Source organism: Microcebus murinus, chromosome 9 (genome assembly GCF_040939455.1).
Source record: "Microcebus murinus isolate Inina chromosome 9, M.murinus_Inina_mat1.0, whole genome shotgun sequence".
Taxonomy (NCBI): domain Eukaryota; kingdom Metazoa; phylum Chordata; class Mammalia; order Primates; family Cheirogaleidae; genus Microcebus; species Microcebus murinus.
In genome coordinates, this window is record NC_134112.1 from 74,572,780 (window position 1) to 74,600,583 (window position 27,804).

At 33.7% G+C, this 27,804-nt stretch overlaps 1 protein-coding gene across 1 annotated transcript; it reads left to right on the top strand.

Moving 5' to 3' along the window:
• The first annotated feature begins 1,273 nt into the window (after window positions 1–1,273).
• ING3 (inhibitor of growth family member 3) lies at window positions 1,274–26,903 on the top strand. The gene is made up of 12 exons (XM_012757311.2): window positions 1,274–1,427; window positions 1,672–1,743; window positions 3,787–3,887; window positions 5,425–5,490; window positions 16,817–16,913; window positions 18,751–18,822; window positions 19,636–19,755; window positions 20,042–20,199; window positions 20,773–20,969; window positions 22,404–22,596; window positions 24,870–24,908; window positions 26,589–26,903. Exons 1-12 carry the CDS (start codon window positions 1,400–1,402, stop codon window positions 26,703–26,705), a joined length of 1,260 nt encoding a protein of 419 aa, XP_012612765.1. The 5' UTR covers window positions 1,274–1,399; the 3' UTR covers window positions 26,706–26,903.
• The last annotated feature ends 901 nt before the right edge of the window (window positions 26,904–27,804 follow it).

Below are 27,804 nucleotides of genomic sequence, written 5' to 3' on the forward strand. Positions count from 1 at the left end.
CAAAGAGATCTTAAAACAGGCAACAGGAGGGTTGAGAAAGAGGTGGGAAGGAGAAAGACAGAATGGTATTAGATTGTAGATGCAAGTACAGAAAAAAAACTAGGTCATTCTTAAGGACCGAGGTAACGTTCCGCTGAGATTCACCGATATGACAGAAAAGTATCCCGATTAAAAGCAGTGAAAAAGTCTTGAGTATAAGAATATTCATGGGAGGAAAAAAACAGGAAACCCACACAGACGCACAGTTTCAACTCCAATCTGAAAAACAGAAACATTAAATTATGAGCTAAAGACAGTTTCCCCTGGAAAACGAAAAGAATTAAGAAAAGAGAGTGGAAAAGAAAAATACCTAAAATTTACTGACTGCAAGAGTTTTTAAGAAAAAATTTTAAAAAGAAACTGAGCACGGAAATAGTAAATATACCACCTGTCAACATTTGCTAGAGGTCAAAAAGTAGAAAAAGACAACACCCAGGAGCACAAAGTTCTAATACAAGATATTTACTCAACATAATCTAAAGTTATTGCTAGTACATCCCATTAGATATAAGGTCTCCATCCGTTATTCATGGTTGCTTACTATTTTCTTTTTCTTTGGCAGGTGCAGGTTTATGAATTACATTAGCACGACGACGAGGCAGACCGCAAACTAGATTATATAAATAAATGGCTATTGAAGACTATGCATCTTTTAATCCAGGAAATGCATATCCACTACATACCTTCAGTATAAACTATTTTAAAATTACATGTGCGCCAACCAGATGTCTCATTTATATCTTAAAAGAAAATACTGAGAATAAATTCCAGCAAAGAGTTCTGTTTTAAACAAGCCGAATTGCCCGAACTTTGCTGATTGTTCTAGCGTTTAGAACCTTTGTTATTTGCCTAGCACTACTTGAAATCCATGACTCACAAACGCCCGGGCATGGAGTCACAGGAAAGAACAGGTGAAAAGTTGTCCCTAGTTGTGTTCTGCGGGCATACAACTCCCGTCATTCTCTGTGCAAAAATCAACAAATAAACACAGGCACCGCATTTCAGATTCTGTTGCGCACCGTTTGCAATGGCGCCTGGTTTTTGTAGTCTCTACGTGGAGAAGTGCCAGCGCGTCGTCCTTGCTCAGTTGGAATAAAACTACAGTTCCCACAAAGGCGCGGGGGCAGACACCGGCTGGCTTACGTCATTGCTTCAGCCAACCAATGACAGCTGCGGGCGGCAGTGAGGCAAGCGCCGTCAGGCGCCAAAGTGGTTTTTTTTTTTGTTTTTTTTTTTTTTGCCGGAGTCGAGCGGGTGCTGCTAGCGGAGGCGCCATATTGGAAGGGACAAAACTCCGGCGACAGCGAGTGACACAAATAAACCCCTGGACCCCCTCGTTCCCCCAGCTCTAAGGGCCGCGATGTTGTACCTAGAGGACTATCTGGAAAGTGAGTGCGCGGTGCTGGCGGGGGCCGCCTGTGGGACCTGCGGGCGGGCGAGAGCGCGAGTGGACGGGCAGGCGAGATGGCGGGAGGGAGGGGGAGGCGGGGGATGTTTCTTTCTCACGGTAACTGGCAGCCTCGTTGTGGGCTGCCGACTCCCCGGACCCCCCCTACGCACGCACGCACGCACCGACGTAAGCGCGTAATTCGCCGTTGGCCCCGCCCCTCTGACGAACTCTCCCTTTGACAGTGATTGAGCAGCTTCCAATGGACCTGCGGGACCGCTTCACCGAGATGCGCGAGATGGATCTGCAGGTGCAAAGTAAGTCGGCGCGTTTGCTCGTGTCCGCTGCGCGCGTCCGGTGCCGGACTTGCTTGCCATCAGTGCTAGCGCATGCTGCTGTTTGCCCTTCGGCTCGCTCCGCTAGTGCATAAGGAGTTGTCAAAGAAGTGAGTGTGCTGAATCTCGCCTCTTGCTTCTCACGCTACTTTTCTTGTAGCTTTTACAAGAGACGGAGACATTTGGATACGTGTATTCTTCTCTCGAATTTGGGACCGTTCGAAAAATATTTCTCTACTGTCATTGAGAATGTAGGTACATGTTTTAGTGGACATCAACATAAAGGCTAAGAAGACTTTGGCTTGAGCCTTTCTTTATCAGACTTAGATTTTAGCAGTTATAACTTCGGTAAAAGCTCATTCTATTCAAAATTTCCCAAGAGTGGAAAACAGAAGCGCAGGTTATATGTAGAATGTCAAATTTTGGAAAGTTACACATTATAGGATACACTTTGAAGTGTCAACAGCATGGTCATTTTCTAAGTCAAAATGAGTGAGGAGAATAAGATTTTACCATAGAGCTTATTGTCTACTGTAATAAAAATTTCAGCAGTTAATGGGCATTTCTTTTTCTTTCAGTAATAGCTTGGTGGTCCTGTGACTTTTTTCCCAAAATTAACCTTGTTCTTTCATAGAGCAAAGACTGTTAAGTAAGTAGCTCAGAGACTGCCTGGGGTAGCTAAGAATCTGACCTTTTCATACCCTCTTGCTCCCCCCCCACACACTGCTATACCCTTTATTCATGAATATACTTTTCTCATCCTCTTGTCAGTCTCATGTGGCACATAATAAAAGGTGGCATTGTATGGAAGCCACCTACTTCTGTTCAGTGGATCATAGTGTGGAAGTCTGAAGTATGTGTGGTTCTTTACAAAACTGGATATAACTTTAATATAGCTGAAATGCTAAAGATATGCCAAAGTAATGTTCTTTGTAGGATTGAGCACAGTCTTTGATGTCAGATAGATCTGAGTTTATTTTAGAGTTTCATAATTTACTCATTGACTTTGACTGCATTACCACTTCTGAGGGGTTTTCATTTTCTATAAAAAGTGAATTGTCTGAGGATTTAAAATAATCCCCAAAATTAGAAAGTATAGTACCCAATAAAGGTAGGCATTAAATAAACAATAACTCTTATTTTAAACTTTTTTGTTATTATTAAAAACTTTAAATTTTCTTGTAATTTTGGACTTAGATTATTATACAAATTATAGGTATTTTTAAAACTTGCATTTTTTACAATACCTAGAATTTTTCTAAAGCTAATAGTTTTAAGGATTAATGAAAGAGACTTGTGTCAAGTGAGTTAACAAATTCTTTTTTAAAACAAAGGAAAATATGTTTAAAAATTAACCATAGGACTTCTGAGGATCTTTAAGAAGCTATTATGCAATGAAATTTTCCAAAAGAAGACTATAGTAAAAAGATTTTCTTCAACTTAACATAACAGAATTCCTTTTATTTATTTTTCCTTTTTTAACAGACATCCAATGAGATGATTATACTTGGCACATAGGGGAAAAACTTATCTTTAATAAATAATATAGTGTATTAAGTAAATAAATGATTATATATAGTTTCAGTTGTGATATGAGATGATGAGATATTTAATACCAAATAGAAAATCTTTTTATCACTTTTCCTTATTAAAGGAAGTGTGAGGATTATCTAGTGGTGCTTTAATTGTGTTTTGGCACATTCGACTGATTTACTACCATCAGCTATTGACCCTACAGCTATACTATTCAAAAACTATGGTATAGTTATTGATTCTAATTAACTATTGGAAAAAGTTTTGAAATAACAACAAAAATAGTCAGTAGGGAAAATTGTAACTTTTTAAAACTAAGGTAATTAATGCATTATATTAATATATTTACGTAATCAAGCATAACATATTTAAGTTATTGGCCAAGTGAAAGAGCATATGTTGTCAGATTTTTTTCTTTCTTCACATCAAAGCATGTATATTTGGTGTATGAATTTGGTCATCTAAATATGAAATGTGTTTGTTATGTCATAGATGCAATGGATCAGCTGGAACAAAGAGTCAGTGAATTCTTTATGAATGCAAAGAAAAATAAACCTGAGTGGAGAGAAGAACAAATGGCATCCATCAAAAAAGTATGTGTGACACTTCAGATGATTTGCCAATAAATATTGGGATCCTTTGAAAAAGATATGTTAAAAATTAAATAGTTTTTCTATGGGACAAATGAGGGAAGTTATCAATGCTTCTTTAGAACTTAAGTAATTTATTGTGTTTTAGACATTCAGGTATAGAGATTTTTAACCATTAGAGCATTTTGGTAATTTTAAAAATTGTTTTATAGTGATTATTAGAAAATTACAGACCATTTAAAAAGTACATTTTTTTCTATTTTGTTTTATTCTAGTTATATATAATTAAAGTTGCCTCGTTTTTAGAGATACAATACTCTATTTCTTTTTGACCACAAACTGGAGTGAAAATCAGGAGACCTTGAAGAGAATCATACCTTGCTAGATACCTAAGTTGGTGGACTCATGGAAGAATATGATCTTAAAAGTCTGAAGGATCCTAAAAAAGCCTTTTAGTTTACTCTCTATATTTGCACATGAATTGGATCTACAAACCCAAAATTCTTTTGAGTTTTTATTAGTTTTATAGTACTTATAGCTCTCTTCCAGATTAGCATAGACATCAGCTCATACTCCAAGGGTGCTTTAAACATGATCTAATTCATTCAGGGATATGTTGGAAGAACAACTTAAAAGACTTGCGTTTGGTCAACACTCTGCCATTTAACTGTGTGACATTGGACAGGTCTTTTAATATTGCTGAATAATAATGCTTCCCTAAACTGAACCTTGATAGAATTGTTCAAGTATTAAATAAGAAAGAAATTTGGAAACTGCACATTGAGTAGTTGTGTTATTTATTCTACTGCATGGAGGGAAGATTATTTCTGTTAGGAGAAAAAAAAAGTCACAATCTATAACAGAAGTGGTCCTGGCTTGGAAGATACCTGGAGGTACAAGTGTATGTGAGTATGGACATCACATATATACATCCCAGAGTCATGATCATCCTTTTAATATATTAAGTTTTTGATATAGCACAACTTGAATATCCCAAAAAGTTTGGTACCCTGTGGAAATTCATAGTATTTCCCCTGCTTTTTTTTTTTTTTAATAATTTGCTTTAGAGGAGAAATCTAATGTATAGGTTGAGTTGTATAGATTTAAAATGGGAGTTATAGAACAACTGGAAAATAGGGATATGCAGATCAGAATCTTTTCAATAGCTGTATTTTTACTAAAAAGTTTTAAAACTGGAGTATAAATGTACAAGTTAGACCAATTTTAATTAATGCTCTTTTTTTTGTTTTAAATACTATCCATTAGCTCATGTAGCTTTTTCTAGTATAGAGACTAGATTTGGAATGGCATTTGTTTTTATTTATATCTTTTCTAGGAATTCTGGACATCTTTGTTTAATTCCTGGCCATTGTTCATAATTTCTAATCCTTTCCCATCCCCACTCTATCTCTAATCAGGTTTTTGTTGTTAATGTAGGATGACTGACAGTGATAATGGTATGATAACAGAAATGTGTATGTGTTCTAAATAAGCATATTTTAGAATCATTAATTCTTAAAATGAAAATGTTTTTATTCAGGACTACTATAAAGCTTTGGAAGATGCAGATGAGAAGGTGCAGTTGGCAAACCAGATATATGACTTGGTAAGTAAAATTAATGTGCATATAATGCCCCAAGTATTTGAAAAATGGATTTTGTTTTAAATTTTATTGGCTTAAATGTTATAGAAAGAACACACTAAAAGTGAAGTTTTTCTCTCTTGGTCCCACTGTATTGATCCCATTTAATTTGAGAGCTCAGTATCTATTTTTTGTTTCTTTGTAAAAGAGTCAGAGAGTGTCCTTAGTGTTAGTTAATAGGTCAAGAACCTTACACTTTAGTCAAGGCTGTGTTGCTGTACTATTGTATCTGATTTTAGATACTTTTTATAACAGAAGAATTAGTGTGTAACTTTATTTTGCTAATCCATATCTTCTTAAGGTAGTGTGTTTACTTGCTTGATAGATCATTTTGAAATTGTTTCTGTGGTAAATACAAGTACTGTGTTGACAAAAGTTTTTGGTAGTCCCGATAAAAATGAAGAAGAGAATCATTTGAATCATTGTTTACCTGAGTGATGTTAATAGATAGTACTTAACAAGTATTTTGGTAGTTTGGAAAATATTAGATAACATAAACTTTAATAAACTTTAAAAAAGGCTTCTTTTTTGCAGCAACACCTTTAAAAGATTGAAATCACCAAGAAGACAGATACAATATTTCTCTAATTGATGTAATTATGGTGCTCTTTTTGTTTTTTTATGTGAAGCATCTTCTAAAATGCGTACTTTAGGAAATATTCTGTTTTTGCCTTAAAGGAAGTTAAAGCAGAAAACAAATGCTCACTTTTGGTTAACTTTAGTATATAGAGTTCATTTCTTATTTGTGTAGTCTTTCCTGGGTACGGCTTTATTACTGAACAAGTACATGTAAATAAAAAGTCATTGGTTGAGCAGGACACAAGATAAAATGCATATGCCTCATATGGTATAAATTATAAATACTTATACCAAACTAGAAAACATTTGTCATGTAAAGCCATTGAAAATGTTTAGTTGTTTTTATATAGTGAAAATATCTTAATGACTATAATAACGTAGGCTCTTTATTCTAGAAAACATTTTGTAAAAGACATGGCCTAAAGAAAGGTATAGTAGGCTGTAGCTTGATTTACTGTGTAATAAACAAATAAGAAGTTTTTAATTGTGTTAGTCTTGAGTTATGTCTGTAAACGTAGAAAAAGGCATTTATGTTTGAATCTAAGACAAATTTGTTTAATAACATTCTTACTCCTGTTTAATGACTATGTATCAGTCTTTATTTAGAAACTACATGCTTTTTAAATCATATAGGTCTTTGGTTCTATCTTTGTTTTTTTGTTGTCATTTTATTACTTTTTATACCTTTACTAAAGATAATTTGTGTATTTAAAGCAAAACAACATAAATATATGCTTTTTAAATATGTGTATATGTATTCATCTGTTATTTATGAATCATACTGTTCATCCACTGTGTGCCTGATAAAATGGAGTTTTACCTGGGTATAATGGAGGAATAAAAAGTAAATACTAGAAATGGTTCCTGTCCTGTAAACTGCTATAGTTGGGAAAATATACCCACAAAGTAGAGTGGAGGATCCATATATTAATTGAAAGATGTAACAAATAAAGATCAACACAGTTGAGTATTAAGGGGTATCTGGTAAAAAATTGAAGCAAGTCATGAAAGAGTTATTTGTTGATTTCTTAGTGGGCATGAAATGAGTTTTGACAGAGTTTATTCAGAGGGTCAGGGGCCTAGATAAGGTGTTATATTGAGGGGAAAGCATTTCACTCAGAGATAATGGCATAAACATAGAATGAAAGTAAAAATTAATAAATTATTTGAATGGGATAGATTACCAAGATTGGAGAGTGAGGTAATAAAGATCATATAATAAATTTAATAAGATGCAATAAATAAGAGATAATAAAGGTCATATACATTTAATAAGATAAATGTAATGATAATATATTTATTACATAATGATTCATAATAAATATAATGAAAAGTAAATGTTTATAATGGATTCGTACAGATTTGAGTTCAAACTGTAGCTCAGCAATTACACTAGCAGTATGACTTTGGAAAAGTTATTTAATCTTGAACCTCAGATTCCTGCTGTAAAATAGCAGTATTAATTTATACCTTATTGGAGGAATTGCATTAAGTTATATATAATGCTCTTAAGCATTCACTTTAAGACTTGGTGCATCTTCTTCCCTGAACTGGAATTTTCTGCTTTTCTGAAGCCACTAATTCTCTGTCAGCTCTGCCAAGTTGAAGTTTCCTCTTACTCACTTAGTACCTTTAGGACTGCCTTTGCTACTGCCCTTGCCTACTGCCCAGATAGAGGCCAGTATACTGAGACAGCAGGAGTTACAGCAGAGAAAGGGTTTAACATTGCAAGGTGCCAAGAGAGGAGATGGGAGAAATTTCTCAAATCCACCTCCCTGAAAATTTTGGGGCTAAGATTCTTAAAGGTGGCTTGGCAAAAAAAAAAGCGGATAGGGTGTTGGATCTGCTGATTGGCTGGGGGTGAACTCATATGTTGGGAAACAGAAATCGTCTTCTTGGCTGAGACAGTTCCTGGATAGAGGGTCACAGGACTTGTTGGATGAGTTTCCATGCATGACCACTGGTCTAGTTGATGTCACTTGGTCCTCTCGAATGCAGAGTCTGGAAGATATCTCAAAGAGCAATCTTCGGTCTTTATAATAGCTATGTTATCTGTAGAAGCGATTGGAGAGGTCACAAATCTTGCTTCTGTTGAGGGTACATAACACTTAAGCAGTAAGCAAATACGGCAGTACGCAAGTTGGGGAACAATGGGTGGTTAACTTTTAGCTATGTCTATACTTACATAGAAATCAGACTTTTTATCACAGTTCCTATCTTATGTTTTTACATGATTTTATTAATAATATAGGCAGTTTCACTTTTTGTCATTTCTCCTTCCCTCCCCTCATTTCCCATCTCCTCCCCTGCTCTGCCCTCTACCTTTTTATTGTCTTTATCCCTTTCTCTCATGCTCCCTTTCTTTTTAAATACTTCATTGTTATTTCAGAAGACCATTATATCTTTAATATAAAAATCCCTTCTTCTTTGAGATTTAGTCTTTTTATTATCACTATAATTTAATGGCTTCTAGGCCAGTCTTCTTCATTTATTGAGAAACTGGCACCTTGTTCACAGTTGTTCTCTGTTGAAATCCTCTTACTTCCTAGTCTTCAACTTCTTTGAGTTTGGTAAATACTAACCCAGTTCAGTTGCCACGGGCTAACCTGATCATTTGGAATTGCCCTACTTCTGAAAAACCTCCTGCATCTATACTTCACTTCCTTCTATTTTAAGAGCCCTTTCCTATCCAGTGGAGACCCTGGTTGAGCTCTTGATCTCTTTTCTTACCCTTACACATTGTTGCTGTCTTAGGGAATATTTTTACTTGCTTTAAAGATCAGTAGTCATCACGGTTAGCTGGCACGGCTGGAGAAAGTCACGTAGCCATGTAGTTGGTGCCACTACAGATTCATTGTTTTCATTATCATTTGTGCCCTTTACATTTGACACTACTTGTTAGTCGTTGTATTTGAATTTGGTTAATTTCTCTTGTTCCTCCCAATGGCTGTTCTAAAACTATGCTGCACTTGTCATACAAACATTCCCCTCTCCAATTGTGTGATCTTGCCTTATATTGAGAATAATATATTTTCAGGCTAGCTGGTAGGAACCTAATGAAATATCTCCTGCATATCAATTTTGCAAAATCTCATGTCTTTATATAGTCTTACTCTCTTACCTCTTATCCCAAAGGATGAGGTGTTCTTCCTCCTTTGTATTCTTCCACTTTTGTTACTGTTCTCATCCCTTCGTGAGACTTCTGTGATTTTGCTGCATCACTTAAGTCTTCTCTTCTTTATCTTCAGTCTCTCTTCTTTCAACTGGCTCCCATACCATGTATTTAAATATACTTAGATCTTCCTCATATTTAAAAAGAACCCTGACAAACAAACACAAATTTTGTTATTAATGCATGACTCTACTTTAGCTGGCATTGTCCTTGAGTTTCTCACTTAGCCCCTTTGACATTCCCTCACCTTCAGTTTATTCCTAAACCATGGCAATCTGGATTCTATTTACCAATCTTATGAAACTTAAGTTGATAACTTCTTTATTGCTAAATCCACTGCACACTCCTCAGTCCTTTTTAACTGACTCTATCAGGAAATTGAATGTTGTTTACCATTCTTTTTGCCGTGACATATCTTGCTCATGTGTTACCATGTGACTGCTCTCTCCAGATTCTCTATCTTAGAGGCCTTTATCCCCTTGGATTTAGCTCAATGATGGTGTTCCTCAGGGTTCTGTCCTTGACCTATGCTATTTCTTATTCTTCAGATGGTTTTCACGTAAAGATAATTCTCTTCCCCTTCTCTACCTGCCCCAGAGGGCCAGGAACATCAAATGCCACACAGGGAATAATTGTTCTGTCAAATGTCAATTTTATCCCTGCCCCCTTCATCACACCCAGGTGAGAAACACTCCATTACCTTTCTATGTGTTCTCTTAGTTTTAACAATTAAGCATTAATTCTTCCTTAAGCCAAGACTTCCTTTGTGTCTTTTTCATTTTATCTGAGAATTCCCAGGCCCTAGAACTTGGTGTAATAAATCTTAAAACTGTTAGTCTCTCCTTTTTCTTCTCCTACTCCTCTCCTACTCCTTTTTGTTTCTAAATCTCAGAACCACTGACTTTGTAGTCATTCAAATTAGGATACCCTAGACTGCTCCTTGTCCCTAACTTCCTCACCTATGTGCTTTAACCTATCCCCCAGCATAATTGTGTCAGCCTCTAGATCACTGTTATTCAGATGATTTTACCTTTGTTTCCCTATTATAAATGTCAAGAACTCTGTCTTTTTATTTTAGTGTCTTTAGGACCTAGCAGAGCTATCCTTCAGTAAATATTTGTTCAACAAAATTACCTGAATATGTTAATGAAGAAGAAAAAGCATTAGCGTAACTCCCAAGTTGTGACTCTTGGGGATAGATGGTCTAATGGTGTCATTGTTGGTGTCAGGTATATTTTAGTTGGTAGGCAATTTCTCAAAAGGTAATAACGTGTGCTGAGATTGGTTTGGTTTTGATGGACAAACAAGGATAGACTGCAGCACAAATACCTGCTTTTTTCAAGGTATGGCTTCTAGAAAAGTGAAAGTAATTTAATTCAGGTGAGTTTATTTCATTGTAGCATCACTTTAGTAGCAGAGAAAGGAGACCAAATAGTCTTATAATTCTTTGTGCAAATCTTTTTGGTATCCCTCTTTTTTAATTGCTTTTATAATTTTGTTAGTTTCTTCAATTTGAATAGATTTCCTTCTCTGCTACATGAGCTCACTTTGTAAGTTCTAAAACAAGATTTGCTGGTGTGCGTTCAGCAAAAGGGACTTTTTAAAAAATACAAAACCTAAAGTGATTTTGAATAGTTTAGTTAAAAATATTTTCTACTTCATAATACTTTTTTTGGTATTTTCCTTTGCTTTGAAAGAGCTTTCCTTTTGAATCATGACAAAACACATATTAAACAGTAAAGCCAACATTACTATGCAAAATAATGACAATATTGGACATCTAGTTAACTCATTCCCAATAAAAAGATTTTTTTGGCAAAGTATTGGTCTGTTGCCCAAGTTAGAGTGCAGTGGCAAAATCATAGCTCACTGCAACCTCAAACTCCTGGTCTCAAGCAGTCCTCCCATCCTAGCCTCCCATTATTTTATTATTTTTCTAAAATAAAAATTATTGATCTAATCAGAATACCTCAGGGTAGGTGAGGTTGCCGATCATTCTATATCCTCAGAACCTGACACATTAGATTCATCGAATGGTGAACAGAAGGGAAAAGATTTTTGTGGTGATTCTAATTCAGTGTTTTCCAATCCTTAGTTATTTCCTCCCCACATTTGTGGTTTTTATAATATCTGCTTACCATCTGTACATCTACTAAATAAAGTTTTAAATGAAATTTAAGAGGAAAACTTACTAATTTGATACTACAAATGAAAAACTAGCATCGCTTATAAATAAATAATTATTAAAATGTCAAAAACTATTATATACCTTCTTGCAATGCTTGTGCTTTGTGCAGTACATGTCGCCACGGTGTCCCATGATATTTGAATACTTTATGCTTCAGGGTAAGAAATTGACTTTATTAGCCATGCGAGTAATTGCAGTCAAACATAAGGGAATCATTGACTTGTTCAGTAGGGAGGTCGCTAAGTGGAGTTACCCTGTCAAATTAGTTACTTCCCCTGAAATATGAACAGTAAACATTCAAGTGAAAGTCTATAAATATTACACTTAGAAGTGAAATTCCTATAAAACTTAACATTTGAGAACTTAGGTTCCTAGTTTGCTTTAAAGGTAAGTGGAGGGGACATAGTATAAGTATAAAACTACAGCAATTTCTGTTCTTAGATCATTTACCCAATAAACAGTGGTATTCTATTTCTACAGTCTCATATAGTGAGAGAGTATAACCTTCAATTTGTTCAGCAGATGTTTATAGAACTTTAGCAACGAGCAGTCAGTCACTGGTGCCAGGTGGGCAGTAATGACACAAGCAGGCAATGTGTAGGCAAACTGTTAAATAAAGATTATTTTAGGTTTGGATAAGTGTCATGAAGGAAATAAACATTGTGGTAAGGAGAGAGGAAGGGAAAGAGAATGAATAACTGTTATGAATGCAGTCAGGATGATCATAGGAGATGACATTTGAGGTGGTACTTGAAAAATTAGAAAGAACCAGTTATTTGAAAAGCTTAAGGAAGAACATTTCAGCCAGGTGATGTAGCAAGGGCAAAGCCTGAAGTGGAAAAGCTTGACATGTTGGACCAGGAAAGAGGCCTGTGTAGTTGATCTGTAGAGAAACAAAAGTAGTATGAGATGAAGCAGGCAGGAGCTAACACATGGGGGCCCTGTGAGCCAATCGAGGAGGAGTGTGTGTGTGTGTGTGTGTGATTCTTATTCTAAAAGCAATGGGAGACCAGTGAAGGATTTTTAAAAAAGGAGTGAAATATACCTTAGAGGAGATTTTATGTGGGCCTTTGCTTAAACATTATATTATTATGGTAACTTCAAGTAAGCCTGTATTTTTACAGATTTTAAGACACAGCAATATAATATGTAATTGTGTTTGACTTCATACCTCAGTATTTTTTATATAGATGACATTTCATTGTATTTTTTCATTGAAATCTTTTATTTTAAAAACAAGTAGTAAACATTTTATTCCTATGACCAGCGCCGCACTAGTTACCTCATTTATTAAGGAAAGAAACCATAGTGAATAATAGCAACAAAGGAAGAAATCTGTGGAAATAGGGGTCCAGTACAACAAAATGACAATTTATTTCAGTTGTCGTTCAATGAAATTTAACTAACAAAAAATCTATTCTTTTAAAATATTTTCCTTCCAGAATCCTGATACTTATAGTCACTAAACACTTATTTGTGTTCCTTAGCCGGATATCACTGTCATAAGGATGTATTAGATTGCAATACCTAATAAAGTTGATTTATATATACACTGATAAAATTTGAGCTTTTAGTTGATGCTTGAATGATTTTAGCAGTCTCTTGCAGTCCTCAATACCCTTGAACTTGCTTCTTTTTTTTATATCCTGGTCTGTTCCTGAGATGATTATATTTCAGACCTACATTTTACCTATAAATTTAAGCATTCTTCATCTGATACTCTAATTAAGGAAATATATTATGTGAGTTTGACCTTTTGATTTCTGTCCTGTCCTTATTGTCTTTTAGAAAGACGATTAGGTAAAGTTTATGTGATAAGACCTCAAGTATTTGTTTCAGCCTAAAGGATAGATAGATCAAATTTTCATGTAGTTTAAATATAATTTAGAGATGTAAAGAATCATTTTCATGACTTATCATCAGCGGGGTACTTTGCCATCATGGTACCTTTTTCTTACCCTCCTTGTTCACCATTACCAGATCTTTTCATGGATAGAAATTTCTCTTTTATTGCCATGGATTCAGCTTAGAACCTAATAGACTGCCTATTTTGAAAGGGCAAACTAGACATCTAAATTTTAGAATTTGACTATATTGGAAGCCATAGATCATGTAGAAACTTTTTAAAAGCTGTATCTAATTTTGTTTGGGTCCATCTGTGACACATTTTAAAATCTGAGTATTGGAAATCTCGGAAAATCAAAAGAGAAAGAAAGTATTACAACCTATGTAAAAATGTTAAAGGATTTTTTGTTTTTGTTTTGTTGTTTGTTTTATGATTATGAATATGTTAACAGATAATGTTGATAGAATTTCCCTTGTCTTTAAAAGAGGTCAGAAAAGGATAATAGTTTAAACCAGTTATGATTTGGGGGTTATAGGACAAGGAAGCTTGTGGATAGCATTTACTGACATTAAATGGGGAACAAATAAATAGACTCTTTGGTCAGCCTTGTGTTAGCAATCTGTGGCTAAAGGAAAATCTTTCTCAATTGGATCAATACCTCTTTACTGCTGTAAATCAGTCTTGTGGGGGCCAGGTGTGTGTGGAGGGGTGGGGTAACTTAAGTCCTTGCTTTGCCTGATACCTGTGGGGCCATTATGGTGATCAACTAGAATAAGTGCTGTTACCATGCACCAAGATGTTGGTAGAGGGAATGCACATAATAGATTTCAAATTCAGTTCAGCTCTTATTATGACTGTTTAATGCTGTTTAAGTATCCTGGTGCTTTATAGCTTAAGTTATATCTGTGGTCAGCTTACTTTCTTACTTCCAATTTGATTTAGTACATTAGTGGTAAATCTAAGAAAAATAATTTTCCTTGTCTAATTGCTTATAATATTAATTAGTTCATAATCTTTTTTACATATCAGAAAGTGAGAATGATTAGAAGGCATCTTACAAAGCTGCCTACCACAAGGTAGTTAAGGCTTTTTGGTCTTTATTTTAATTATGAATTTGGTTTGTAGAGTTATTAATTCTTTGGATACTGTTGCCCTTTTTGAGTTATCTAGTGTTGAAAATTTCATCATCATTTTTCACACTTTCATGTGTAATAAACTTTATCAGTAATATATTTAATAAATTGAAGCAATTCTTACATGCAGAGGTGGAGTGAGTTAGGGTACTGTGGTGTAGAAAAAAATGTCTTTATCTCACCTCAATACCAACCACTCTCCCAATCGAGGTTCTTACACTTTCTCTTTACTCTCTGTATACCTATATATACCTATTACAGGCTACATCATACTTTCTTTTTCTTTAAGCATACTGTTTGTCTTTCTGTCTCTATACGTTTTTTGATTAGTATTCTTTCTTTCCATCTATTTGAATACAATCCATTCCTCACTATGTAACTCATTCATTCCTCCTCCATGTCTACAAATGTTATATTTCTTTATTTGCTGCTGCTTTTTGAACTGTTGTTTATTTTTTTCATTTAGACTATATATTTTAACATGTATTGTGTTAAAAATCTTATGTAAATCTTCATTTGCCAGCTAAATTCTAATTCTTGTGAAGGGAGGGATCCTTCCCATTCTTCATGTATTCACCATTTAATCCAGTGCTAAGCACATAATAGGAGCACAATATTTATTACTAGTATAATTATAGGTAAGAAAAGTGGTAGAGTGTTTTCATTGCATTAAGTGGTCTTGGAACTTAAATATTGGTAATTTTTCTGATTTCCCTTGAGATTAAATTTTGACAATGAAAGAGATACTCTTGAATAATGGAGGTCTGTGTTCACACTTTATTATTAGAAGGGAGGTTCCATTAAAGGATGCTTAAATACCTGCAGCTTCTTTGAATAGGAGCAAGTATTCATAATACGTGACCCTAGAAGGTTTTAAATATTCTAATTTTAACTTTTGCCAAGCTCTGAAAAGTAACGTGTGTGTGAAGATGGAGGAAAAACTAGGCTTTATTTAAACTATTAAAAAATTACAAACCCACAACCCAGTGTTTTCTGTTAATATATAAAATATAAATAATAAGATAATATTATTAGTTTTCCAAATAGAATTATATTATTTTGAATTAAAAAGAAAAACAGTTGGTTCCTACGTGTAGAAGTCTGAGAGGTCAATGTTAGGCATAAATGCGAAAGCGTAATTTGTTACACATAGATCAAAGTTAAATCTGGTTTCTGTAATACATTAGCTATCTGACTTTGGGCATGTTATTATACTTAACCCTTCTGAGCCTTAGTTTCTTCACTTATAAAATGGAGACAGTAAAAACCTATCTCAAAATATCAGAGTGAGGGCTAGAAAAGATAGGATATCTATGCACCAAGCATATTACCTGGCCTCTTCATAGGCATCTAACACATGTACACTGTCTTATGCTACTTTTCTCTCCTTCTTCCTCATGGTAGATATATGCCGTTTAATTGAAAGTCTTACTTAAATTTTTGTCCTTGTGCTGTATCATAGCACGTTTTGATATGTGTAAGAAAGTTATTCTAATTATAACAATAATCCAGTGGGAAATTAGACTGGGAAAAAGGATGTTGTCAACAATGTGCCATGAATATTTTTCATCGATTTTGTGTTATTTTTGTTTCACTTCAAAGTAGTAAGTTTGAAAAAGTATTGAAAAAATATTTAATATTAAGCTTAAAAATACATTAAGACGTTGTTAGTTTGAGGTATCATATAATTTTCTGAAATTAGTCAAAAGATCTCTAGGTAAATAAGAAAATAAAATTTTGCCACCTTAACTATAGAGCAGTAGTATTATAAATAAAATAATTTTAAACAGGCCCTTTGAGGAATGGAGGTTTCTGGCTAAAAATCCCTTTTGTTTCAATTCTTTACATAAATGTTTACAAACATAATGGTCCACTTTCCTACCTTAGAGAAATGTATATGTAGAATATGGTAGCCTCTTTGTAGACTGAGAATCTTTCAACATTTCAAATAACAGTTATTATAATACAGCCTGGATAGGCTCACAAGTAGGAGGAGATTAGGCTGAAAGTAATCACAAGGCATATGATGAAAAGTTACCAACCTCCAGCCTCTCTTCCTACCTTCTAATCCCTAATCTCAGTTTTGCTTTAATTTTCATATTCCCACTTCTGACAAAGGAGTATAGAACATTTCCTTACAAATTGAGAGTCTGGGTTTCTTAAAACTTAGAATTTATTAGAGGAGACTTCAGAGATTATTTAGCCTATCACCCTCATTTTATAGATTGAAAACCTCTCAGGCATAGGTTAATTGACTTGCTCAAAAAAAGTCAGATTCCCTAAAAGAAACAAAGATTTAGGTTTCCTCATTAAACTGACACTTTAACAGTGTCCCAAATTTTGGTGGTTATCTTTGATCTTCTTTGAAACAGGTAGATCGACACTTGAGAAAGCTGGATCAGGAACTGGCTAAGTTTAAAATGGAGCTGGAAGCTGATAATGCTGGAATTACAGAAATATTAGAGAGGCGTAAGTAAAATTTACAGTTTTCCATCAATATTGGATAGTACATGTGCAAATCACTGAGGTGATGCTTGTCCTAGAGAGGATTTTCAGATCCTGCCCGTCGGTGGATGGTGACATCTGGGTCAGATAGCTTGCACCCTAGCAGTTGAAACTGTTTGGGTTGTGGATACTGAGAAGAATAACATAGGATATCATCCACTCATTCTTGATGAAAATAACATATTATTCCATTTTGAAATATCCATATATGGCTAGTAACATGAGTGGTAAGAACCAAGATTAGCAGAAATGTAACCATCAAGAAACAAATTAACCATCTTTCATTAAATGTATTGACATTCCCCTGCCAATTTATGCACTCTAACTTTGAGAGAGGTTGTTAGTTTTTCTTCTTAAGAACTATTGTAGACTTTTTCCTCAGCTGTTTATACTGAGAAAGATTCTAATTGGTTCCACAACACTTTCTCATTTTCTTAAAGATGTCTTTCCTAAACTTTCCCTTATAAGCAAGAAGCCATTTTAATATTTCTTTGCAAGGCTCAACTTGATCTCCTGCTATAATTTACCCCATCACTTCTTTGATCTCCTGCTATAACTTACCCCTGTCACTCAGGAGACTTCCCAAAAATGGAAGCATGAGCTTTCTTTAATTTAGCATCTCTTCCAACCTATAAATAGGTAGTGTAAATAAAAGCAGATACTGTGGTACTAGGCCCAGAGTAGGCATTCACTAAATGTTAATTGAACCAAATTAGTATTATGGTTAATTTCTACTAGAATTTAATTAAAGCTTTCAAACATAATTTTTCTTTGGTGCATTTCAACAGCAAGATTATGTACCTGTTTCTACGCACAGATGAAAGGTTTCTTTGCAGTGCTAGTCTGTGTATATCTCTGTTTATATACTCACTGGAAGTCAGCTAGAGAAGCCAGTCACAAATCCATCTTAGTATCCATAGTTGTATTTGTGTAGTCAAAAGTATATCCATCACTTTAGATGATCATCTGATTTATTCGTGATACTTTTTTCTATAGGAACCCTATCTGAGGAGAATAAGTATTTTGGGACAAAATAAAATAATTTGTAGCTGCTTTAGTTTTTTTTGTTGTTTTTTTTTTAATGCTGATGGTAGCTGTGAGTAATGATAATTCATGCCTATTCAGTACTGCAGGAAGGTTAATAAAGCATCCTCTCTAAGGACACAGACATATGAAACTAAATTGGATTAAGTTACAAAAACTACCCTGTGCCCTGCCACAATTTCATCTCAAGGGATCAAAAATAAACCCAGAAAATTTCTCAAAAGGTATTTTAAAGCTTGGTGTTAGAGACTCTATTTCTTTCTTTTTGCAAGCAAAATCCCTAACTTCTTTTAGGAAGTTTTTACTATCATATGTCGTTTTAATGGTTGAAGAATTTTCTTTCACATAGGAATGTCCCCATTGCCTAGAACTTTAGAATCGCCCATTAAAAGGTCTTCAACTCAGTAAAACTAGGTTGAGTCTTATTAGTAATGAGGTTATAATATCCATTCGTTCATTTAGGTGGCACCCTCTATAGTGGATTCCCTAATTAGATATTAGCATGCCTTGAGCCATTTTGTGCTTAAGGTGAATATTGAGAAATGGATTACTTACTGTTTAGAGAGAGGATAGCTCAGTGTGGAAGGGGCAGTGTTGACCCTCTAACATGTCTGGCTAAAGTTATACAGGCATATGCATCAGAGCTTGCCAGTCCTCTGCTGGGTAAGAGAATTCATTGCCTATAGTTCATTGACATGTAAAGATCGATGGTGACATTTAATGGTGGTGTATCTCTGTGCCTCTCTTTTTTTTTTAGGATCTTTGGAATTAGATACTCCTTCACAGCCAGTAAACAATCACCACGCTCATTCACATACTCCAGTGGAAAGTAAGTTTGGTTTTAGTACAGCTAAGTTTTGAATACGGTTAGAAACTCATTATATAACCTGTATATTCATTCTCTTTTATTAACTCTACATAACCAATTGAGAAATAAATGGGCTTCCCTTCCATTTTTTTGTGAGATATAATTTTTCATTGCAATTATTGGCAGTAATTTAGGAAAATTAGTTTTTCTTTGGGGAAAAACATATTTGATTTGAGAACAGATAGTCTGTTTTCTATGAAATTAATAGAGAATGTATTCTACTAATAGCAGTATATACTGCCTACTTGCAGATACCTTAGTCTCTCTAATGGGTGTTACAACTGAGCCAAACAGTAAATTATTTTGCTTCTCCAATGCTTAGCCTAATGTTTGGCATATTATAAAATCTCCAATGGTTGCTAAGTTATTGAGTAAATGAATTATTAGATGTCTTGCTGGCTAGGTCACTGACTGTATCAGTGAATTTTTTGACAAATCAATTTGATAGGAAAGGAAGGTTGACTGAAAACTATGCTAAATGGTAGATAGTGTTTTGAAAACAAAATTCCTTTCATGTTGTATGTGAAACCATGGTGCAGTATGAGTTATCTTTAGTATTTTACTAGTGAAGTTTTTTAAATGTCTGAGAAGTTTATTCTTAATATACATGTGACACAGAGATTTCTGCTTGTCCTGTCTTCTGAGAAAACATATTCTGTATTTTATGAGGAACCCAGATATAACTATACCAGTTTATAACAGAATGGAAGTAGTTCATACTTGTTCATAGTTCTGTAAAGTTCAAAAACACATAAATTCTTTATTTATATTTAGAAAGGAAATATAATCCAACTTCTCACCATACGACAACAGATCATATTCCTGAAAAGAAGTTTAAATCTGAAGCTCTTCTGTCTACCCTTACATCAGATGCCTCTAAGGAAAATACACTAGGTAAGTTTATTTTCTTAAATATGATTGTTTGCTTTGTTTGTCTTAGAATAAGAGAAAGTGAAAGCAATCAGGATTAAGGAATCATATACTTTCTTTACCTGGTTAAAGTCTACATGTGGAGAAAGAAGAAAAAGGAAAACTGTGATGCATTATTCAGTTGACTTAATCTACAGTGATATGAATAATTTAAATTTAATGATTATATGTGCTGGGAAAAAATGTATTTTAAACTCACTAACATTATGTTCTCTGCAACCACTTTTATTTCTTCTTTATGTCTACACAGGTTGTCGAAATAATAATTCCACAGCCTCTTCTAACAATGCTTACAATGTGAATTCCTCCCAGCCTCTGGCATCCTACAACATTGGCTCGTTATCTTCAGGAACTGGTGCAGGGGCAATTACCATGGCAGCAGCTCAAGCAGTTCAGGCCACAGCTCAGGTAACAAGTAAAAGGTTTAGAGATAAAATCTTGTACTTTGTCTGAATCATTGAAGCCATAATAGAAACAACTGGATGTGAACAAATAGAGCTTTCTAACATTGTGTAGTTTCATTTTTAGATCATAGTTTTATGATATTTGACATTTTATTTAATAAAATAATATGTAAGAATTACCTGATTGATAATGAAAGTAAAAAATAGATTTATTATGCAAGATGCAGACCCTTCTAATAATAATTGCTTATGTTGCCTATGTTCTTTATAATTCTTTGTTCTTTCTACCAGTTACAGGACTTACTATAGCCTTGGGACTTAGGCCACCTCAAATTTGGTCACTTCAGTGCAGTTAGTCTGTATTCCAAATTAAGTTACCCATCCTGCAGTTACTTCCTAACTGTCTAAAAACTGATTTTAAATCTTTACATAATATAGCTTAAATTCCAGTGATAAAAATAATAGTTTAAACCACATAAATTAATATTGGATAAACCAAAATAAAACTGTAACTTGTAAAACTTGAAAAAATAACATATTTACATATATTAATGCCATCAATGAATGTCTATTTAAGATGAAAGAGGGACGAAGAACATCAAGTTTAAAAGCCAGTTATGAAGCATTTAAGAATAATGACTTTCAGCTGGGAAAAGAATTCTCGATGCCTAGGGAAACAGCTGGCTATTCATCCTCTTCAGCACTTATGACAACATTAACACAACAGAATGCCAGTTCCTCAGCAGCTGACTCACGGAGTGGTCGAAAGAGCAAGTAAGTTTTCTAGGTACAGTACCCCCATACCTTTACGGAGCAGTCAGTCATCTACTTGGCAACTCAGTGAGGCCTCCATTTGTTAAACAAGATGCATAATGGGTCAAGATGAACTTTGGAGAGGTGGGAAGACATGAAGTTTTCCTTTACACTGCCATACTTTGAAAGGGTAAAGTCTTTAAAAAGTGTTAGAGTTCTTTTTAATTTTTCCGAATCCTTAAGTTGGGTTTGTTAATACATGACTTCTGTTCACTTTTCTTTGTTCATTAGGATAAACCATTTTATGGCAGTGTTTTGCATTTATTGCCTCTTATTTTGTTATGTTTCAAGGTGAATTAATGCATAAAACTCAAATTATATACTAGGGATTTTTTTTAAAATAAGATTCTTCATTTAGATCAATGGCAAAATGTATTAATTCTGTGGTTTTAGGTCCCAAAAATTGATGGTATGAAGATTTCCCTAGGTTTTATATATAAAACACTTGGGATGATTATCTGAGCTTTAAATAGAAAATGTAACAGCATTTGACACTGTTTATCCCGGATAACTGAATATGCTGGGTATTTATACATAATGAAAGTTCAAATGCGAGGCCAAAGTTACCTAATATGTATATTTATTTTTAAATGTATTTTCTGTCAATAGATTTCTAAAACAATGTTTAGTGTCGAATAACCACAGAAGTATCATACATAGTAACTGCTTATGATAAATTTCTGTATTTTAAAAATTTAATTAGCACATAGCTACAGGTAAGTTACTTGTGAATTTCAACAGTTTTGGTTCTCTGTCCTACATATGATAGGTATTCACATGTCAGTTGATGGTCATAATCATTTTCATCAAATGCTTTTTTATGTTTGTATTTTAGATTTTTTGTTTGTTTGGTTGGTATTTTTATAGAGACAGGGTCTTGATATGTTGCTCAGGCTGGTCTTGAACTCCTGGCCTCAGACAGTTTTTCCGCCTTGGCCTCCCAGAGTGCTAGGATTATAGGCGTGAGCCACTGTGCCTGGCCTGTGTTTTAGATTTTGATGAAAAGTATTCAGTTTACTTAAAAATGCAAATAGTGTCTGTAAGATAGCCATAAGTAATAGTAATTCTTAAAAGTATTACCAACAGTGTAAGTCAGTGGTAAGTGAAAACTTTGATTAAAATATTGTTTTAAAAACTTTGAAATATTTTTAAAATAATTTTTTTAATACCTTTATTCTACAGAAAACAAAACAAAAAAATCCCAAAATAAACTGCTATAAAAAATGTTGCTCTTTGGTGCTCTAAACAAGTGTTTTAAATCAGATTACTTTAACTTAGTGTTAGACATTAATTTATACATTTGATGTGATTTCATTTCATACCACTTATTTAGGAGTTATTTTCAGGTACCTTCTTATGAATGGTAAACAAATAAAACTGATATTAATTTTTCAGAAATAACAACAAGTCTTCAAGCCAGCAGTCATCATCTTCCTCCTCCTCTTCTTCCTTATCATCGTGTTCTTCATCATCAACTGTTGTACAAGAAATATCTCAACAAACAACAGTAGTGCCAGAATCTGATTCAAACAGTCAGGTTGATTGGACTTATGACCCAAATGAGCCTCGATATTGCATTTGTAATCAGGTAAAAGTCTGTTATGTGTCTATAAATCATAATCTGAATAAACTTGAAAAAAGAACTATATCATTAAAATATTTTTTTTTACTCACTTAAAATATGCTTACTTTACTTACATATATTTTTTAATGGGTAAGATTATGGGTAAAATATAAGTTACCTCTAATCTCAGCCCTCAGATAATAGCCTATAAGTAAAGATGTTGATGTATTGCTACTATGTACTCCACATAGTTATTGGGTACCTTAATAAAATACCACAGACTGGGTGGCTTAAAAAACATCAATTTATTTTCTCTCATTTCTGGAGGCTGGGAAGTCCAAGATAAGGTGCCCACCGATTTGGTTCCTGGTGAGGGCTAGCTTTCAGACTGCTGCTTTCTGATGGCAGAACGAGAACAGACATGCTGTAGTGTCTTTTCTTATAAGGGCTCCAGCCCCATTGGATTAGGGGCCTACCCTATGAACTCATGTAACCTGTACCATCTCATAGGACCTATCTCCAAATACAATCACATTAGGGTTCATGGCTTCTACATATGAACTTGGGGGGGGGACACAAGCATTCATTCCATAACATATATGTATGCAGATAGACACACACAGACACCTGTGTGTATAAGTTTGACAATAGGAACCATGGTATATATATTTTTTGTAACTGGGTTATTTTGCTAAATCAGGTATACTAAACATGATTTTTCTTTAAGGTCATGTTTTAAATCTTCTTATAGTTATCTCTTATACTGTATACTATATTTTGTTTAACCACTGTCTAGCTATAAATTATTTTAGTGGTATTAATTGTTTGAAATCACAAATGATATTATGATAGGCATTTTTTATGTGATCCATTTTATACATCTAATTTCTAGGGTGATCTTTTAGAAATAAAGTTAGATTATAAATATTTGAGACAGACTACTAAAATATCTTCTAGAAATTTATTACCAAAAATTTATGACCATCCCTGTTTTCTCAACCCTGTCAGCACTGGATATTATTTTCTCTTCAAAACTATGTACCAATTGGATAGTTTTATATCACATGATTGTTTTAATTTATATAGTGTTAAATACTATAGTATATAGTATTAAGACTGGACCTTTTTTGAACATTTTTATTTCTTCTTTTGTGAAATGATGCCTAATGGTGTTAGCTGATTTTTCTGTTGTTTTTTATGTATCTTATACTTTAAAAACTTATCTTATACTTGGTTTATTTTTTTAATAATTCTAAAATTTCAGTTTTGTGTAGTTATGACTCATAATTTTTTTCTTTATGAAGTCAGCCATGGATTATATGTTTAGAAAGCCTTCCTCTTCTTTTGATCTTCTCTGCTGATAAATTTATCTTGTATTTTCTTCTAATTTTTATATGGTTTTGTCTACTTCTTGATATACTTCAGTTACTTCACATTTAAATCTTAATCTAGCTGCGATTTATTATATTTTATGGTGTGAGTTGCCAATCAGATTTTTAAAATTTAAGTTTGTTAGCTGTTCTATCACCTAATAAACATTTTTTAGTACATATGATTAAGAAAAGCATTTCCCATAAATATCCTGGCAATAAAAGTATTTTACCTACAAAAGAATAAAATCTTATTGACTGTACATTTTTCTTCTGTAACACCAAAACCTAGAAGGTGATGGAATATGTCTATTGATATTTGAAGGGAAAAATGGAGAACCCCCTACAACTTGATACCCACAGAAGTTGTTTCTGTGCACAGGACCATGTAAAGATATTTACACTCATGCAGAAAATCAGAAAGTATAATAACCCTGTCTGAAAAATTATTCCATCCTCTGAGAACTTAAGTGATTACAAGAATTAGGAGATATGCTCTAAAGTGTTGGTGATAACAGCAAAAGAAAAATGAGAAAGGACATACAATAGATGAGTTTAGAAGTTTCAAGGAAATGAATGATTAACTGCAAAAATATGTGGGACCTAATGTGACTCAAGAAGAAGTAAAAACCTTCAGTTGGTAAATAACCAAGAAAGAAACTTTAAAACCTTATAGTAAGAACCACCCACAAAGGTGAGTGCCGTGTCCAGGTGGTTTTTATAGCAAGCTCTTTCAGACTTTCAAAGAGCAGATAATTTCTGTGCATCTCCTCCTGCTCCAAGAAAAAAGTCTTTTAGAAAAAAATTATGCCTTGATTCTCAACTGTAATAATATTTTCCACTATTTTCTAACAGTATCATAAACAATTTGAATTCAGATGTTTGTTATGTAGTCATAATAAAAATATTTAACTTTCTCTTAACTAGGTATCTTATGGTGAGATGGTGGGATGTGATAACCAAGATGTAAGTATTAAATTTTTCTATTTAGCAATGAAAAAAATCACAGATTTTTATCACTTGAATATTTTTCTTCTTTATTGTATGTCTCAGTCTAAGAAAACATGTTTGCAGTTATGTTAATTATAATAATAGTATAATATTCCTCTCCAGAGTAGGGTAATAGCCTTTATTGTGTTCCTTATTTTAATTTTTGAAGCTAATTTTATAGTTTTATGTGCAGATTATATTTCTCAAAAGTGTTATGTTGTATGACATTATGAACATCCTCCTTCCCCATTGCTAAAGAATATTGTGTTTACTAGAATCTGGTTCAGTTATCACATGGAATAAATGGAATTATAAAACAATTCATTCTTTTTGGAAGCATAAATGCTAAGGTAAATGGTGGAAAATTGAGGATCTAATGTGAGATTATTTTCCTTCCTAGTATAATATATCCTACTGTACTTTGCAGGTATCTGCTGATAAGAGCCATCTCTGATACAAAAATAAAGGACATTTAAAAAAAAGGCATTTTTTTTTTAGGAAGCTTAATTTTGGTTAGAGATTTATTTTTTATTAAATGCTAAGAATATTTTTGTTTAGTAATTTTGACTCCCTCCTTAGTCTTATACAGCTCAGCCCCCTTTTGTCCCTCTTTTACTCCAGAGGGATAACAGAACTCTGAATTTTATAAAAGTACTAAGCAGCAATGTCAGAATCCTAAGATTAGCAAGAGTTTTAATTTTGTAAAAACAATCCAAAGATAGAGGTTGGTTGGCTTAGTACATTAAAATGTGTACTTTTCCCTGACTTGATGGAGTTACAACAACATGTTCACATAGATAGGGAGAGACCTTCCTTCTAATTCCCTATCTAGGATCACCTTGGGGGCTGTTTGTGATTATTGCAAAACAATATTGCCCAATCATTTCAAGAACATCACTATAAAGTGTCTTCTGAGGCAGTTACTGAAAAATGATGAATGAGATTTCTGTGAATACCAGCATCGTACTCTCTGATTCCTTTCATTCCCAGTTGTGCTTTTCTGAGTGCCAAGGCTTTCTTTGGAAGTGTAGAACTGCTTAATAGGTTTTACAGAAAAATACTTTTTTTCTACATCTCTAGGAATAGATACACCCAGGCAGGAAACCTAGGGTACTCCTTTATGTTTTTAATTATGGCTATCTTATTCTACTTTATGAGGGAGCAAATAAGACTGAATATTAAATAGAATGTTTAAAATACATTTACCTTCTACATAAAAGACTCATCTCACTTCCTTTTGTCTAATTTTGGTTCATTATTTAGTACTATAGGAGTAGATTATATAGACCTGAGGGTTCTCAAAGATGCATGATATTGCTGTGCCTCCATTTTCTTATCCATGAAGCTTATCATTTAGATTACATGATCTCTAAGTTGTCTACTGTATCTGAAGATTATGATTTCACAAATGTAATTATTATTAAATTAGATAGAATATTTATTCTTTTGGTCATATTTTAATATACTCTGAAGTACTAAGAACTTTTTCTTTGTACTTTTTAAAAAATTTTTATTTTAAATTATTATGGGTATATAATAGTTGTATATCTTTTAGGGTACAGTGATATTTGGATGCAGGCTACAATGTGAATTAATTAAATCAGGGTAATTGGAGTATCCATCACCTCAGGCATTCTTTGCACTTTTGCTTTCTAGTGCCCTATAGAATGGTTCCATTATGGCTGTGTTGGATTGACAGAAGCACCAAAAGGCAAATGGTACTGTCCGCAGTGCACTGCTGCAATGAAGAGAAGAGGCAGCAGGCACAAATAAAGGTGGCCCTTTTGTTTGAGAAAGAAATACTTAAGCTAAACATTTTATATAGGACTTTAGAAAGAAGAAAAGAGAAAGAAGAAACAACGCATTTCCAGGCAACCACTTAAAGGATTTACACAGACAATCCTGTAAGATCTTGAACTTGAATTTTATGGGTTGTATTTTAATAATGTAAGTAAATTATTTATGCACTCCTGGTGTGCTATGAATATTATTCCAGTTAGCCTTGGATTATTTCAGCGGCCAACATATGCAGACATTTGTACTCCTCAACCATTTTCTCGAAGTAATGGGCATTCTATAATTTAGACTTCAAAGAATTCCAACGATGAAGATTTTAAGGAAAGTATTTTATATTCAACAGGTATATTCTGCTGCATGTACTGTACTCCAGAGCTGTTATGTAATACTGTATATAAATGGTTGCAAAAAAAAGTCAGTGCTTCTAAAAAGAATTTAAGATAATGGTTTTTAAAATGCCTTTATAATAAGCTTTGTTTCTTTGTGAAACTAATTCAGCAGGCTGAAGGAAATGGTTCATGTGATAAAGTGGGCTGGTGTCCTCTAGAGTACCTGGGTACATAAACAGAAACTCCTGTAGGTAAAAACTAATTTGTGCCATTAGTCTTTATATGTTTCTGCATCCAGATAGAGTGCAGTTCATGAGGGTGGGGGTGGGGGGGCTGCTGGGGAAAGGGTGTTAAAGTGATACATTTTTATACCAAATGTGTTTATTTTTTTGTGCAAGTAATCCTTAAAATTGGAATTGTATTAGGTGTTAAAATAAAGTTTTTAAAAAATTACTTGTATTTATACTTTACATAATTAATAATGACAATTTCTTAATTTCAATGAACTTCCAGTTTTCATAACCTAAAAAGGACAAAGGCCCAGGGCACAGAATGCTGTGTAATCTGTGATTTCTTTAATAATGTTTGGAATTTGTGATATGAAAGTAAGAGAAAGACATTTTTAATGTAAATTTAAAATCCCAATGTATTTTCCTAGAACATGTTTCTGGCTTTTCCTTCAGTCTAACATACGTGAAAGAAGTCTATTTACAGCAGATAAAAAGAAAATAATGGTTATAGATGTT

Bases quoted from the DNA above. Each gene is read 5' to 3' on its own strand.
- ING3 (XM_012757311.2), top strand. From the start codon at position 1,400: ATGTTGTACCTAGAGGACTATCTGGAAA. The intron at 1,428-1,671 runs GTGAGTGCGCGG...TCCCTTTGACAG, and splicing joins CCTAGAGGACTATCTGGAAA to TGATTGAGCAGCTTCCAATG. The intron at 20,200-20,772 runs GTAACAAGTAAA...TGTCTATTTAAG, and splicing joins CAGTTCAGGCCACAGCTCAG to ATGAAAGAGGGACGAAGAAC.